Source organism: Musa acuminata, chromosome BXJ3-1 (assembly GCF_036884655.1).
Source record: "Musa acuminata AAA Group cultivar baxijiao chromosome BXJ3-1, Cavendish_Baxijiao_AAA, whole genome shotgun sequence".
NCBI lineage: Eukaryota > Viridiplantae > Streptophyta > Magnoliopsida > Zingiberales > Musaceae > Musa > Musa acuminata.
The window spans coordinates 30401583-30420000 of NC_088349.1; the positions used below are offsets into that span (position 1 = coordinate 30401583).

The 18418-nt window shown below is 37.8% G+C and overlaps 1 protein-coding gene across 4 annotated transcripts in view; it reads left to right on the forward strand.

Annotated features, from left to right (window-relative positions):
* The first annotated feature begins 290 nt into the window (after positions 1-290).
* LOC103973632 (uncharacterized) overlaps positions 291-18418 on the forward strand; it is a 20427-nt gene continuing 2299 nt past the window's right edge. For 2 of the 4 annotated variants that reach the window (XM_009388260.3, XM_009388259.3), the window contains exon 1: positions 291-426. Coding sequence is in view for 2 of the 4 variants with exons in the window: in XM_009388259.3 (XP_009386534.2) it covers positions 382-426 (45 nt within the window). In the remaining 2 variants the exon portion in view is untranslated. Of the gene's footprint in view, positions 427-5072; positions 6155-18418 lie in introns of those variants that run through there. The other 2 variants (XM_065137009.1, XM_065137010.1) reach the window with 2 other exon arrangements.

An 18418-nucleotide genomic window follows, 5' to 3' on the forward strand; every position in this document is an offset into this window, starting at 1 on the left:
AAAATTATATAACAGAATAAACGCGTCACACGAGTTTCATTGATCAGTCAATGGTGGTCAAATGTAGATAATTTTACCCGTACAACTAGAAATGCTACATGTGATAATACTCACTGGTTAGTAATTAGTTTCTGGTACAATTGACCGTTATCACGGACATACCATCATCCTTTCTTGTCTACTAGAAGCCATCCACAATTCGAATAACGACCGGTATAATTCTTGTAACGGCCGTTATATTCGCATCTTTGTCGTATAACAACTGCTCCGAAAAATTATCCATAACCTATATGGACTCCTCCATTTTTTTTGTTTTAATATGAATAGATATACTTCTGAACTGTGAAGTCCTCCGACGTTTGCTGGATATGCTCATCTGCTATGGTTTCTTCTCTGACTTCACTGTTCGTCCAAGCCATTCCATGCGTACGCTCTCTCTCTCTCTCTCTCTCTCTCTCTCTCTCTCTTATAGCGTCAATTCTTTTTTTCTTTTACTTGAAAGAGAAAGCTTTGCGTGATTTCGTAGTTGTAGATCTAGATCTTTTCCTTTGGCAAGTGTAGGAGTCGTCCGAAGTACTTGGTATCCCGAGTTTATGTCGTGAGTCTCCCTTGGTCTTTGCCTCCGTTTACCTGTTTAATCTCGAACAAACTTACTGGTTAAATCGTGCTAAGTAGCGTGAATTTGGGTTCAAAGTCTAGGTTCCTGTTTCTTCTTGTTGAATGTCTGGCCATGTCATGTTGCTATGACATGTTTGCCGAAATGCCTGTGTGATGGATTATTAAGTTCCAGAGGAGGTACATCCTTTCTGGATATTAGCCATTTTCTATTTGTTTTAGTTGGTAGTACCGGAGTGAAAATGTTTTTCTTTTAATTGAAAGATGATAGAGAGCGCCCAAGTTTAGAAAAGTGGAACAGCTGCGTCGTCGGTGGTGACTAGTTAAAGGGCTGCTGCCAACATGGGTTGCAGGTTGGCCACTATTGGTCATGGGAGGTGGCTGGTTAAAGGGCTGCTGCCATTGGGATGGTGGCTAATTGTGATTCAAATACATGATTTTTGTATTCGTATGTTGAAAATTTTTTAATTTAGTGGGAAATACAAAATTTCATAACTTCAATTTTTCCTAGAAAATTCTTAATGATGGTCTAATATCCAAATATAGAAGATGAACACGAGTATCTTGAGATTTTGGTTTTGTTTCTTGTGATAGCTTATTTGTGTATGATAACTTATTTGAGTGCTAGTACTTATTGTTGTGTTTTGTGTAGTTCATAATAGCTACTTTAATAAAGGGTGAAACATTTTTGTCACGATCCTGATAAGATAACTGATCCATTAATTCTGTTGAGCATGAACTACTTGTTCAATATGCTTAAACCCAATTTAATAGTAGTATGCTTATAAGTCAATATGTCTTTTGTCCACTTTCATTGGAGGACTAAGCCGGATTGTTACAATCTCTTTGGGATTCACTTTTTTGTCAAGGCTCAACATAGCCTAGAATCATATTCTAACATGGTACATATGGGACTTAACCCAATGGTGGCTCTAATATTAAATAAGTCTTGATACCATTTGTCATGATCTGACCTAATGGGATAACTAACCTATTAATTTCGTTGAGCTTGAACCATTAGTCCAAATACTTAATTGAATTTAAACCGTTAGCCCAAAATACTTAAGCCTAAATTGAGGTGTTACCTAGCATAGTGCATATTAGGCCTAGCTCACAAATAGCACTTGATATGAATCATCAAGTTGATCATAATTTTGCCAAAGACCCGTTAACTATTCAGGGAAGACCAATGACAAGAGCTAAAGCTAAAAGGATGAAAGAAGCCTTAACTTGTTTATTGGAAGACATTTGGAAAGAGCAAGCTGGTTAAGACTCGGTCAAGGCTCTATGGATGCAAGAAGAGCCTAAAATGATCAACATGATTCAAATAAGTCCAAATCATGAAGCAAAAGTCCAACTTTGAGAGAAGGATAAAATTTTAGCTCATTTTGAAGAATAAAGGTCATTCAGCCATATTGGACTATATTAGGAATTGTGGGTTTATTTATTAATAATCATTCAAATCAATTCAAAGCATATTCATGAGTGATCTATATTAATGAATTATGAATATGAATATCATTTAATGTATTTAATGGATTCATTCCCTTTGTACTTGGCTTTTGTACTATATAAACATGGCTGACTCCTTTTGTAAGGAGGCAATTGAGAAGTATAATCATTTTTCAACATTGATGAGTGTTTTGTTTTTAAGTTCTTATATGAACTTTGGAACTTATAAAGCTTTTCTACTTGTGACGTTCAAAACCCAAAAATCTTTGCTTTTCTTTTCAACTTATCAAACTTCTTAGTTTGTGGCATTTTAAGGGAATCAAAGTGCTGTTCTAATTATTTCATCAATTTTTCATTGATAAAGTGATTATAATAGTTTTCCTTATTTCAATTTTGAACGATTCGTTTTATTTTAATTTGTTGGAGGGTGTCAATTTGCATTTCATATGTATTATAGCTCTTTACCTATCGAGATGTACGGTTGGTAAGTTGATGATTTCTATCATTTGGTATCAGAGCTCGGCTCAATTTGAGGTTTGCTTATCCATTTATTTGCTATCTTTTAGCTTTCCCTTTTCTCCTCTTCTTCTTCTTTCAGCACCATATCTATAATTGCTGTTCTTCCTTCATCTTCATCTTATTTTGTTATTACTGTTTTTCTTTTATTTTTTTGCACTTTGTTGTATAAAAAGAAAAAAAAGTCAGAAAGTCAAAAAAAAAAGAAAAAAAATCAAAGGTAAAAAAAAAGAGAGAGAAAATCAAAGGTTAAAAAAAAGGAAAAGAGATCAGAATTAAAAAATAAAATTATGGATTCAAGGAATTCTTGCAAATTACATAATTCTATCTTCGTTTATTTGAATTCTTGTTTCGATGTGGAAATCTTTCTTCATTCCGAAAAATTTTCTTTGTTCATTTGATATTTGAATTCTAATATTTGCTTATGATTCAAGTGCATTACACACACCTTTAAATTGGTCTACCTTTTGTTTTCTTTTAGACCTGCCCAATTTTACTACCCTTGAATTGCCATAATCTGAATTTTTTGTTTATGTATCTTAGTTAATCTAGGAACCCAAAGAACAAAACAAGAGAGGTAAAAGGCAAGAGTAATGAGATCAGTATCGAGAAAAGCCAAAAATTGTATGAAACACGAGCGGAATGAATCAAATCTTGAGTGAAACATGTGAGGGAGTGTTGGTGAGGTTATTCTAACTTTGTTTTGCAGGTTGTAAACATGTATAAAGATAAAAAAACAAGTTTATCATCAAATGATCTTTTGGTTCAAGCAATGCAGCAACAATTTGAACGTATGTTCAAAGTGATAGGTGATGTAAGATATCATCTAGAAAGGCATGATGATGTAATTAATAGATTGCAAGGTGAATCATGGCGTGGGAGACAACTAACCTTTGTCAATGATGAATATGATGGTGGAGATGACATGGATGATGACAAAGTTACTCTAATTGGTCAAGATGTTAATCCTAGGAGACAAATACGAGTGAACGTTTTGATGGTGTGGACAGAAACAAAGGCAGCATCAAAATGAAAATTCTGCCTTTTCAAGGGAATAAATAATCTAGATGCCTATTTAGAGTGGGAACGAAAAGTGGAGCTGATCTTTGAATGTCACAACCAAGGATTGAAATATCATACCGTACTGGAGTTTTGACCTTCTCTCGGTATGGTACTTACTGTATACCGAGCGATATACCGTTCGGTATATATATATAAGTAAAGAAAAAAATTTAGTGATGTCGCCTCCCTTCTCCCCCACACGAGGCGACGTTGCCTCTATATTTATATATATAATCTTTTATTTATATATCTATTTATATATATATATATATATTTATATATAAATTTTTTTTAAAAAATATGCGACGTCGCCGAGTATATATATATATATATGTATATATATATATATATATATATATATATATATATATATATATATATATATATATATATAATCTTTTATTTATATATACAAAATTTAAAAAAAAAAAGTGCAATGTCACCTCTCTTCTCCCTAGGCGGGGGCGACATCGTAGAAAAACGAGGCGACGTCGAAAAAATGAGGTGACGTCGTCGAGGTGGTATTTTTTATTTATAAATAATATATATATTTATATATATTTATGTATATATATATATATATATATATATTATTTATAAATAAAAAAATACCGCCCGGTAGCGAGTGGTCTGTATACTGGTTTACTGTCAAACCGGTATGTACTGCCCGTACTGGGTGGTATCATTCGAAACTGTATACCTTAGTCACAACGACGCTGAAGAGAAAAAGGTAAAATTAGTCGCTGATGAATTTTTTGATTACGCTATTGTTTGGTGGGATCAATTATGTAAAGACAAGCGTAGAAATGGTGAAAGGCTTATGGAGACTTGGTTGGAGATGAAACAAATCATGAGGAGATTTGTCCCTAGCTATTACTATAGGGATTTGCATCAACTGCTGCAAACTTTGACACAAGGTTCCATGAGTGTTGATGAATATCACAAGAAGATAGAGATAGCCATGATAAGGGCTAATGTGGAGGAAGACCATCAGGCTACCATGTTTTGATTCCTGAGTGGATTAAATAAGAACATTGCTGATCTTGCGGAGTTACAACATTATGTGGAGATTGAGGACATGGTGAATCTCGCCATGAAGATTGAGAGGCAACTCAAAAGAAAAGGTACAAGGTATGATTCAAAACCTTATTTGGGTTCTTCTTCCTCTTGGAAACCGAATTGGAGTAAAAAGGATGATAAACCCATTGTTAAGCCTAAAATTGATGAAGCTAAAGGCAAAAATGAATCAAGCAGCATGGGTAAAAGTGAGAATCAACCAATTCAAACTATAGGCATTAAGTATGTTAAATGCCTTGGGCATGGACATGCGGTATGTGAATGTCCTAATAAGAGAGTTATGATCATGAGGGATGAGATTTAGGAATCTGAAAGTGAGAGAGAGGATGATGATGGCATTCCAGAGGATGCTGATAATGTAGAGTATGCTAAAAGTGAAAATCTAGTTGTTCAACACACACTTAGTTTGTAAAATAAAAACGATGAACATGGTGAACAACATGAAAATCTGTTTCATACTCATTGTTTGATTGCTAATAAGTTGTGTAATGTGATTGTTGATAGTGAAAGTTGTACAAATGTGGCAAGCACCTTGCTTGTGAAGAAACTGAAATTACCTACTATCAAACATCCAAAACCTTACAAGTTACGATGGTTAAATGATAGTGGTGTGGTAAAAGTAAATCGACAAGTGTTAGTTTCTTTTTCAATTGGTAGATATAAGGATGAAGTTTGGTGTGATGTGGTACCTATGTATGCTGGTCATATGTTGTTGGGGAGAACTTGACAATATGATTGAAGGGTAATACATGATGGGTTCAAAAATCGTTATTTTTTTATTATGGATGAACATAAATATCAACTTAGACCTTTGCCTCCAAAGACAATTTTTAAAGACCAAATGCGCATAAAACAACAATATGAAGAGCTCGAGTCTTTATTAACCAAAACTCTGGGGAGGGAGCAAGAAAGAGAGAAAAAAGAAAAAGGTAAGTTGAGTGGTAAAAATGAGAGTATTAGGAAACACAAGGGAAGAGAAAACAAGGAAAGCTTGAGTGAAAGAAAATTGAGTGTTTATGCTAAAATGAGTGATGTGAAGAAAGTCTTAACCATGAGGCAGCCCTTACTTGTACTTATGTACAAGGACGTTTTGATTGCTTCTAACAAAATTGACAAGAGTTTGCATAGTATTATTGTTAATCTTTTGTAAGAAAATGAGGATCTTTTTCCCGAAGTTCCTAATGGTTTGCCACCAATCAGAGGAATTAAATATCAAATTGATTTCATTCCAGGTGGAAGTATACCAAATAAACCAGCATATAGATGCAACCTTGAAGAGACTAAGGAAATCTAAAAGCAAGTAAGTGAGCTTATGGAAAAGGGGTATGTGCGAGAAAGCATGAGTCCATGTGCAGTTCTTGTTCTGTTGGTACCTAAAATGGATGGATCTTGGAGAATGTGTGTTGATTGCAGAGTCATCAACAAAATCATGGTAAAGTATAGACATCCTATTCCTAGGCTAGTTGATATGTTGGATGAATTGCATGGTTCTTGTGTGTTTTCAAAAATTGATTTAAAATATGGATATCATCAAATAAGAATGCGTGAGGGTGATAAATAGAAAACTATTTTCAAAACTAAACATGGTTTATATGAATGGTTGATGATGTCTTTTGGCCTAACTAACGCATCTAGTACTTTCATGAGATTGATAAACTATATTTTGCGTGCTTACATTGGAAAGTTTGTAGTGGTTTATTTTGATGATATACTTGTGTATAGCAAAAGTTTAGATGAGCATGTAATACATTTAAAAGTTGTTTTCGATGTGTTTAGAAAAGAAAAGTTATATGCTAATCTAAAGTAATGCACTTTTTGCACTAATGAAATTACTTTTCTTGGATATGTTGTTAACGATAAAGGAATACATGTTGATCATGAAAAAATGAAGGTAATTAGCAAGGTTCGCCGTATCGTACCGTACCGGTGTTTCGACCCGGGCTCGGTACCGGTACGGTACGGTGTACCGAGCGGTACACCCAGCTACAGTGTGCTATAGTGTAGCTACAGTGTGCTACAGTGTCGGTACGGTACAGTGCGGTCCGTGTACCGCTGGTCTGTCGGACCGGTACGTACCGCCCATACCGGGCGGTACAGTCCGGTACGGCAAACCTTGGTAATTAGGGAGTGGCCAAAACCCACTAGTGTTAATGATGTAAGAAGTTTTCATGGTCTTGCTAGTCTTTATAGAAGATTCATTAAGGATTTTTCTACAATTGCTGCACCATTAACTGAATGCATAAAAGAGAATGTGGGATTTAGATGGGGTGAAAAACAAGATGATGCTTTTAACTTGCTTAAAGATAAACTCAGTTTAGCACCTTTGCTTGTTTTACCTAACTTTGCTAAAACTTTTAAGATTGAGTGTGATGCGAGTGGAATAGGTATTGGAGGATTCTTAATGCAAGAAGGCAGATGATAGAACCCTTGCAGATTCTAAACTTGGGATTGATTTCTTTAGGGGATCAACCTCCTTGGAACTCTATAGGGGTTCCTCCCTCTAAGTTGCTGCTCAAAGGCTGCAGAAAAGATTCATCTATTCCTTTTGAAAGAGAAGGAATACATGGCTATTTATAGGGCTTCTAAACCCTAACTCCTAATAGGACTCCTACTCAAGACTCCTATTCCCTTACAACTCCTAATTCTTCTCTAAGAAAAAACCTCATAACAGAATGTCCCTCTCAATTAGGACTCTCCTAGCTAGAGTCCTAACAAAGTCCTAACAGAATGTCTCTCTCAATTAGGACTCTCCTAGCTAGAGTCCTAACAGAATGTCCCTCTCAATTAGGACTCTCCTAGCTAGAGTCCTAACAAACTCTCCTAGCTAGAGTCATAACAGAATGTTCCTCTCAATTAGGACTCTCCTAGCTAGAGTCCTAACAGACCCGCTCTCTTCAAATCAGCCTTGTCCTCAAGGCTGAGATTCCATGAACTCAGGGAACCGAGTCTTCAGCTCCTCATATGGTTCCCATGTGGCGTCTTCAAGTGGTAGATTATTCCAATGCACTAGTACTTCAGTAGAGGGATGTCGGCGACGCATCACGATCCTGCGATCGAGGATGGCTTGTGGTTGGGCTTGAATAACTCCATCCTCAGTTGTGTTGGGCAGTTGGATCTGGGGTGACTCGTGTTCTCCCAACTTGGGCTTTAGGCATGATACGTGGAAGACAGGGTGAATTTTGGCATCCTCAGGTAATTTAAGTCTGTACGCCACGGCTCCAATACGCTCTGTGATCTGATAGGGCCCATAAAAACGTGGGGATAGCTTCATGGAGGCTCGAGTGTTGATAGAGAGTTGCTTGTATGGTTGTAGGAGAAGATAAACTCAATCTCCTACTGAAAATTCTCTTTCACTTCGTCGTGTGTTGGCTTGCTGCTTCATTTTGGCTTGAGCGGTAGAGAGATTATCTTTTAACAGTTGTAAGAGTTTGTCCCTATCAATCAATTCTTGGTCAACCTGATCTACCTTGGCTAAGCCAATTACATACTTTGGAATCACAAGGGCTGGTCGACCATACAATGCTTCATAAGGGGCACATTTTGTAGATGAATGATATGTAGTATTATACCACCATTCGGCCCAGGGAAGCCATTTTGCCCACTCTTTTGGTCGGTCGCTAGCGAAACACCGGAGGTACGTCTCTAAGCACCTATTTACCACCTCTGTTTGGCCGTCAGTTTGTGGATGATACGCTGTGCTCATCTTAAGTTTGGTGCCTTGTAACTGAAATAACTCGGTCTAAAATTTACTAGTGAAGATCCTGTCACAATCACTTACGATGGACCTTGGCATCCCATGTAGTTTAACAATATTTTCTATGAAAATCTGGGCAATACTAGCAGCAGTATAGGGATTTCTTACAGCACAAAAATGAGCATATTTCGTAAGTCGATCAACCACCATGAGAATCATGCTTTTACCTTTGGAAGATGGCAGCCCTTCAATGAAGTCCATGGAGATGTCAGTCCACACTGAGTTTGGTATGGGCAGTGGTTGTAGCTTCCCTGGATTTGCCATAGTTTCACCCTTGTGCTGTTGACATACATCACATTGTGCCACATATTCAGCAATAATTTTTTTCATCCCTCTCCAATAAAAATTTTGCTTCACTCTTTTGTAGGTTTTTAGGAATTCAGAGTGCCCTGCTGAAGGTATGGAGTGCATTTCATGCAAAATGATTGTGATGCAAGGGGAGTCAGGTATAAGCACAATGCGACCTTTGTAGCGTAGATCCCTCGAATCCCAGGTGTAGTGGGCTATTGCACTTGGATCCTCCTCCAATTTTTTTATGATGTTGTTGATCTCTGGATCCTTCTTCCATTCTTCCCTAATATCCTCGAGGAGACCGGTGGTAGGAAGGGAGATGGCTGAAACCTTAGCTTGTTCAGGTAGCCGTGAGAGTGCATCTGCAACAACGTTTTCTTTCCCCTTTTTGTAAATAATTTCATAATCAAATCCAAGAAGTTTGGTTACCCATTTTTGTTGCTCAGGGGATGATATCTTTTGCTCCAAAAAGTACTTGAGGCTTTTATGGTCAGTTTTAATTTGAAATCGCCGGCCGATCAGGTAGGGTCTCCACATCGTTACTACGTGTACAATGGCAAGCATCTCCTTATCATATACTGACATGTTTTGATGTGAGGGAGATAATGCCTTGCTAGTGTATGCGAGTGGTCGACCATTTTGTATGAGAACGGCTCCAATTCCGACTCCAGATGCGTCGGCCTCAATGATGAAGGGTCTATTGAAATCTGGTAGCGCAAGCACCGGCATCGTTGTCATGGCTGCTTTAAGTTTGTCGAAGGCAGCAAAGGCTTTGTCCGACCATTGGAAAGCATCTTTTTTCAGTAAAGAAGTAAGTGGTGCACTGATCTTCCCATAGTCCTTAACAAATTTTCGGTAGTAGCCCGTTAGTCCAAGGAACCCCCGCAGTAATTTCACGTTTGTAGGTTTCGGCCAGCCTTGCATTGCCTCAATTTTTTTGGGTCTACCGCCACTCCTTCTGATATTATATGCCCAAGGTACTCTACTTTTTGCTGGAGAAAGCTGCACTTTGGTTGCTTTACAAAAAGAGTATTCTCCCGAAGGATCATCAAAACAATCCGTAAATGCTGAAAGTGAGTCTCAAGAGAAGGGCTGTAAACGAGAATATCATCAAAAAATACCAGCACAAATTTACGAAGAAAGCTTCGAAAAATATCGTTCATGAGACTTTGAAAGGTTGAAGGAGCATTAGTGAGTCCAAAAGGCATTACCAAGAATTCATAATGGCCATTATGTGTGCGAAATGCAGTTTTTGGAATGTCATCGTCACATACCCGAATTTGGTGATAACCGGATCGGAGGTCCAACTTTGTGAAGACTCGAGCTCCTTTTAATTCATCAAGAAGTTCATCCACCACTGGTATTGGATACTTGTCCTTGACGGTGATGCCATTTAAAGCTCGGTAGTCGATGCACATCCGTCAAGTTCCGTCCTTCTTGCGTACAAGTAGCACCGGTGAGGAATAGGGGCTACAACTTGGCCGAATCACCCCTGTTTCAAGCATCTCCTTTACGATCTTTTCAATTTCATCTTTCTGGAGGTGAGGATATCGGTACGGTCGAGTGTTCGCTGGTGGCTTGCCCGGAAGGATTGGAATTCGATGGTCATGTTGCCGAGAAGGAGGAAGACCGCGCGGTTCAGCAAATATGTCGGCAAATTCAGTAAGCAATTGGGCAAGATTTTGATCTTCAATTTCTATTTTCTTCTCTTCTTGTTGTGGCTGGAGATGCATCAAAAAGCCACTATTTACCTTGTGCAAAACTTTCTCCATTCGTTGGGTCGAAACAGTGGTAACGTTGCTTCCGCGCTTCCCGCGTAGGATGATCTGTTTGCCCTTATAGTAGAATTTCATAATTAATTTAGAAAAGTTCCAAGAGACATCACCTAGTGTAGTCAGCCATTCTATACCAAGCACTGCCTCATAGTCATCGATTGGTAGGAGGAAGAAATCGATGATAATTTCTTGGTCTTGCAGTAATAGTTTCACCCGCGGGCATCTTTGGTCGCACTTTAGGATTCTGCCGTCGGCAACTTTTATATCGAACTTGCTATAACCTTCAATATGCAGTGTCATCCGAGCAGCAACCTTACTATTTAGGAAGTTATTAGTGCTACCCGTGTCGATGAGAACAGTGATCGGTTGTTGTTTGAGAAGGCCTCCAACTTTCATCGTTTGCGGATTTGAGTAGCCAGCTAGTGCGTGTACCGTAATGTCGGTCGGTTGTGGCTCTTCTTCCATATCTTCTTCTTCATGTTCATGGCTCTCTTCTAGATGTTCAATGACCTCTTCTTCTACTGGTTCAATCATAAGAAGTCTACCTTTTTTACAGCGATGCTCGCAGCTCCACGGCTCGTCGCAATGCCAACATAACCCCTTCGCAGATCTCTCCCGAAGTTCTTCTCTTGTTAACCTTTTCGGTGCAGGGACTCGGTTGATAGTAGGGGGGGCTGAGGGCTTTAGTATTGTAGGTCGTGGAGTGATCCTAGTCCTCCGGGCTTCATGGTTTAATCGCTCCTCTTGTAGTCGTGCGAAAGAGATAGCTGCCATAAGCGTGTAAGGTTGTCGCGCCTTAACTTCTCCCCGGATCTCCGGCTTTAAGCCCTCAATAAAGGTCCCCAATAACTCTTTTTCAGACCAATCACGAGTTTGATTAGATAACCTTTCAAACCTGGTCTGGTACTCCTGAATGGTGGAGGTTTGTCGGATCTTTGCTAGTTGTCCGTCAATGTTCTCGTAATAAGTTGGTCCGAAGCGGATCAGTAGTCCTTCTTTGAATTGTCGTCATGAAAGGACTCCATAAGTGTGTTCAAACCAGTCAAACCATTGTATAGCATCCTCTTCAAGATGTATAGCTGCAATTTCTACCATGGATGCATCCGCAGTTTTATGGTATCGAAAATATCGCTTCGCACGCGAGATCCAACCAATTGGGTCTCCTTCTTCCCATCTAGGGAAGTCCACTCTCATGCGCGAATATTTGGGGTCGGTCATAGAGCCTCCCCTCTCTTGGAATTCATCTCTTTGGGCATGACGTGATTGGTTATAGCTCTCTCCTTGATGTGATTTCTTCGGGCTTGGTGGTCGGCCCAAACTGAATTCGGTAAGGAGAGTCCGAATCTTATCCTCCATTCGTGCCTCAAAGGCTTCAAATTTTGCATTGATTGCCTCCTTAGATGCCATAGTATATGACTCTAAATCTGTGATATTAAGATCTCTCTTTTGTTGACGGGTTAAAGGCATGTATAGGTTTGATAGAAATCCGTGAAAGTTTGCTGCAGAATTGTGTTGTCTTGTAAGAGTAGAATTATCGTCGAAGAAACAACGGTTTCTCGACGAAATCTCCATAAAAATTTGAGAGATTTGAGGAGGGAATTGACAGCTATATCTCAGTTTATATGACAGCAAGGATGTCCAATTTAATCAAGAAAATTTCGGCAGTAACAGCAAGAAAATTGGTGTAAGTTGCAATAACAGAATTCTCGTCAAAAAATTTCAGCAACTTACGATGAAAATTTGCAGCAATATAGGAACGAAATTTTTTTTTTTTTTGGATTTTCGAATAGGGATAACTAAATTGCAACAGCAGTAAGGTAGGAAACCAGAACCTGTTGCAATTCACGGGGAGATCAAGGGATGATCTGCGGTGGTGGAGATGACGGTGGAATTTGGTGATGATCTTTTAAGCAATTGTGGGAATTGCTTTGAGCGGTTGTGGAGGGTTGATGGATGGCAGTGGAAGGGCAGCGAGACACCAAGAATGCTGCTCTGATACCAGGTGATAGAACCCTTGTAGATTCTAAACTTGGGATTGATCTCTTTAGGGGATCAGCCTCCTTGGAACTCTATAGGGGTTCCTCCCTCCAAGTTGCTGCTCAAAGGCTGCAGAAAAGATTCATCTATTCCTTTTGAAAGAGAAGGAATACATGGCTATTTATAAGGCTTCTAAACCCTAACTCCTAATAGGACTCCTACTCAAGACTCCTATTCCCTTACAACTCCTAATTCTTCTCTAAGAAAAAACCTCATAACAGAATGTCCCTCTCAATTAGGACTCTCCTAGCTAGAGTCCTAACAAAGTCCTAACAGAATGTCTCTCTCAATTAGGACTCTCCGAGCTAGAGTCCTAACAGAATGTTCCTCTCAATTAGTACTCTCCTAGCTAGAGTCCTAACAAACTCTCCTAGCTAGAGTCCTAATAGAATGTCCCTCTCAATTAGGACTCTCCTAGCTAGAGTCCTAACAACAGACCTATTGCATTCTTTAGTGAGAAGGTAAGTGGAGCAAGTCTTAACTACCCGACATATGACAAGGAGTTTTACGCTTTGGTAAGAGTGTTAGAGACATGACAACACTATCTTTGGTACAAGGAATTCATTAGACACACCGATCATGAGTTCTTGAAATATCTCAAAGGACAAGGAAAGCTAAACTGTAGGCATGCCAAATGAGTGGAGTTTATTAAATCCTTTCCATATATCATAAAGTACAAACAAGGAAAGAAAAATGTGGTTGTTGATGCTCTTTCTAGAAGGTATGCTTTAATTTCTCAACTTGATGCAAAATTATTGGGTTTTGAGCACATTAAAGATTTATACAATTATGATAATGATTTTGCTAATGTTTATGGGACACGTGAGAAATGGGGTTTTGACAAGTTCTTCAGGTATGATGGTTTTCTTTTCAAAGAAAACAAGTTGTATGTTCCTCAATGTTCATTGAGAGAATTACTTATAAGAGAGGTATATAGTGGAGGTTTAATAGGGCATTTTGGGGCTAGAAAAACTTTAGATGTGTTAAGTGACCATTTCTTTTGGCCACACATGAAAAGAGATGTTGAGAGATTGTGTGAGAAATGCATTAATTGTAAACAAGCTAAATCTAAAGTAATACCTCATGGATTGTATACTCCTCTTCCTATAACTAGTGAGCCTTGGGTTGATATATACATGGACTTTGTCTTAGGTTTACCTAGGTCAAAAGGACGGAGAGATTCTATTTTTGTTGTTGTTGACAGGTTTAGCAAGATGGCACATTTTATTCCTTGCCACAAAGCATATGATGCAACATATGTTATGGGGCTGTTCTTCAAAGAAATTGTAAGATTACATGGTATTCCAAAGACAATTATGAGTGAAAGAGATGTGAAGTTCCTTAGCCACTTTTGAAAAATAATTTAGAGCAAGTTGGGTACAAGGCTATTGTATTCAACCACTCGTCTTCCGCAAATAGATGGACAAACAAAGGTGGTAAATCAAACTTTATCGACACTTTTGAGGGTCATAATTCAAAAGAATTTAAAAAATTAAGAGGAATGTTTGCCACATGTGAAGTTTGCTTATAATAGAAGTGTGCATGCTACAATAAATCATTCCCCATTTGAAGTTGTGTATGGGTTCAATCCCATTAACTTCTATGGATTTACTACCTTTACCTTTGGAAGAGGCCAATTTGGATGGTAAACAAAAAACTGATTTTATCAAAGCATTGCATAAAAGAGTCCGGACACAAATTGAAAAGAAAACTCTACAATATAAGAAACAATACAATAAAGGCCGAAAGCAAGTAGTATTTGAACTTGGTGATTAGGTTTGGGTATGCTTTAGGAAGGAAAGATTTCCTAGCCAAAGGAAGTCTAAACTAATGCCAAGAGGAGATGGTCCATTTCGAGTTCTTCAAAAAATCAATGACAATGCATACAAGTTCTACCAGGTGAGTATGATAATGTTAGTAAAACCTTCAATGTTTCTGATTTATCTTTGTTTGATATAGGTGATGAAGGCGTTGATTAGAGGATGAATCCTTTCGAGGAAAGGGGGAATGATATGAACTATCAAGTTGATCATAATTCTACCAAAGACCCGTTAACTATTAATGGAGGACCAATGACAAGAGCTAAAAGCTAAAAGGATGAAAGAAGCCTTAACTTGTTTATTGGAAGACATTTGGAAGGAGCAAGCTGGTCAAGACTCGGTTAAAGTTCTATAGATGCAAGAAGAGACTAAAATGGTCAACATGATTCAAGTAAGTCCAAATCATGAAGAGAAAGTCCAGCTTTGAGAGAAGGACGAAATTTTAGCCCATTTTAAAGAATAAAGGCCATTCAGTCATATTGGACCATATTAGGAATTGTGGGCTTATTCATGAATAATCATTCAAATCAATTTAAAGCAGATTCATGAGTGATCTACATTCATGAATTAGGAATATGAATGTCATTTAATGGATTCATTCACTTTGTACTTGGCCTTTGTACTGTATAAACAAAGCTGACTCCCTTTGTAAGGAGCCAATTACGAAGTATAATTATCTTTCAACACTGGTGAGTGTTTTGTTTTTAAGTTCTTACATTAACTTTGAAACTTATCAAGCTTTTCTGCTTGTGGCATTCAAAACCCAAAAATCCTTACTTTTCCTTTCAACTTATCAAACTTCTTAGTTTGTGGCGTTTTAAGGGTATCAAAATGTTGTTCTAATTATTTCATCAAATTTTCATTGATAAAGTGATTAGAATAGTTTCCCTTATTTCAATCGTAAACGATCCGTCTTATTTCAATTCGTTGGAGGGTGTCAATTTGTATTTCATATGTATCATAACTCTTTAGTTATCAGGGTATATGGTTGCTAAGTTGATGATTTCCATCAGTACTTTATTTGAGCCTCTCAACATAACTAATATTAGGCTTTAATGTCATTTGTTACGATCGGACCTGATGAGATAACTAACCCATTAACTTTTTAACCCTAAATTAGTAGTCCTAAATGCTTAAGCCTAGATTAATAGTATACACCCCTTATAAGTTAATTTAAGTCTTTTCACTCTTAACATAGGACTAAAATGGTGTTCTACCCCATTTTGAAGGTTTGACACTCTTATTAGAGCTCAACATAACCCAGAACAACTTCTTGCATGATGCATATAAGGCCTAGCCCAATGGTGGCTCCATACTAATGCTATGTGTGCCCTTTAGCCCAATCCATCGAGAGCCCTTTCTTGATAAGCACCCTCACCATATTAAATACTAGACTCTTATATCATTTGTTATAACTTGACTTGATGAGATAATTGACCTATTAACTTTGTTAAGCGAAAACCACTAATACAAAATGCTTAGACTTAAGTTAACGATAATACATCTATTAGATCCTTATAGGCTAAAATCATATCTTAGCAAGGTGTATGTGAGACCGGACCCAATGGTGGATCTATGCTATGACATGCCCTCTGCCCCATCCACAAACAATCCTTTTTTACTTGACTCCCTCATCATGTCAAAGACCGTTAGGTCGGGTCTGATACTAGTTACCCGATTCAATGAGATATTTGATCCATTAACTTCGTTGAGTCTAAACCACTAGCGTAAGATGCTTAGGCCAAAGTTTTTATAGTACACTTAACAAACCCTTATAAGTCAATGTCTTTGCCTACTAGCATTGTAGGACTACACCGGGGTGTTACAGTTGGATAGGGATAACTACACATTTAACCTTCAAAGATCTAGTACGTGGCTAAAGTGCTTGAAGAACAAGAAGCATTGCATTGAACACATGAATGACTTGAATAGATAAATGGATGATAAAAAAAAATATCATTTTTGGAAAGCAAAGGGTTCCATTGTACATGGAATTTTAATAAGCTCTGTGGTTGATGGCCTTATAGGAAAACTTGAACAACTTCATACTACTTATGCCATTTGGGCATTCTGAAAGAGAAGCTTGGGTTCCCATTGTGATCAAAGGAACCAGCTATAAAGGTTGATTCTTACAACAAAGTCTCTATCCACATTCTTAATTATCATATGAGAGAAATTTCCAATATGTCAGCTGGTCATACCCTTATTTATTAGCAGCAAGTCCAAAAAGTTATCTAATCTCTTCTCAGTATTTGGGAGCACATTAAGGTTCACATTTGCAACACTAAGACCTTCGCTGATGTGGCTCACCATATGGTACTAATTTACAAGCCTCTTGGAGCTACAAAGGTCTCTGAACATGCTTATGTGGTGACAGAGGGCTTTGGGACTTGAAAAGAAGTTTAGGAATAAGAAGGGAAAGAAACTGGTTAAGAACATAGAAAAGAACTTTGGAAAGACTAGGAGTACGGTAAGTTGTCATAACTGTGGAAAAATGTGTCACTTTGCTTATGAATATACCAAGCAGAAGAAGGTGGCATCTCATTCGATTTTCTTAGTACTATTTGCATGAGTTATTATTGTGGAAAGATAAGTCACTTTGTTGTGAATACAATGAGGAAGAAGGTAGCACCTCATTCTGTTTTACTAAGAAGTATTTGCTTATCTAGTATCATCTTGTTCACTGATCTTAACCTTTGTAATTTTATACTTAGAAGCTGCAAACCATGAAGTTGGAGACCAAAGATATTTGTGAAGTACCATCAAGTCCAAACTGCTACAAGATGGATGGATGTAGCAATCAGTACTAAAACGGAAGTGAAAGTTATAGACACATACAACTTGGTATTATAAGGTGGCCAAGACTTACTCGTACATGGTGTCCTGATTGCAATTGAGATTTGATAGAAATTATTCTCCATTTTTTTTTTTCTAAATTGGCATGGGCACCATGAACTAACATCACTTTCAAGATGTGTTATAGTTTCCACTGGCTGCAAGCAGTAATACTAAGTCAAAGGAACATTTGATTTACCAATATGGATCACATGAGGGATTGAGTTGGCATGAAGGACTATGCTTCTACCAAGTACACATATGATAATGCAACAATATTTGGGAAGTAGTTAGCTGATACCTTATGCCAGAAACAAGTGCTTGAATCAAACAGTGAAGTGTCATCCATGCTGAAACTATTTTAAAGCACTTGATTGTTCTATGAACTTCCATCCATAAAGAAAACATCTAATGAGTCATAGTATTTGCTGGGATAAAGATTGAGAATTATGCTATATTTCCAATTCGAATTGGCAGGTGAGCATGAGAAGTGGGGAATGACATGTAATGAATTGTAACAGTAATAAAATTCCTTATAATTTACATGTAACTTAGGTCCTTTCCTTGTAGCTTAAGTTTTTAGGGAAAGTGGTGATCCGACATTATTAGAATCATGAAATTGGTATCTTAGTGGGTTTTTTCAGTGTTAGTCTCTATGCACAAAATTTTTCCTTTCCAATCATGGTAGGATTTCAAAGTGGGAGATCCTTTTGGAAAGAAAGGGCAACCCCAGTCATCATTATTTTATTTAAGTTGTTGTTTGCATGTGCACACCATTCAATAAGGCAATATGGTCAGGAAAACATTCTGTCACTAATTCAGTGATTCTGCAACTAACAGAGCCTCATGTGATCAAGCTCAGATGAAGTTTGCTCATAACTGAAGTGGTTAGAAGCCCTGTTTAGCAATAAGGAGATGTTGGTTGAAATAGGCCTTCTTAGAATTTTAGACAGTTTACTTGAACCATATCAACCTTTTCTCGCAAGGGAACTCTGAGCTCTTTAAGCTCAAATACTGCTGCTTTTGCTACTTGGTAGGTGAATAATTGTATTTATGTGCCATACCTCATGCTAAAGGATGATTAAGGGGTTGAGTTAGACTATGAATAAGTATGAGTGATTGTCTTAGAATTAGTGAGGCGTTCTGGATTGTGTCCTAGAAAAACTTGAGCACTATCATTATTT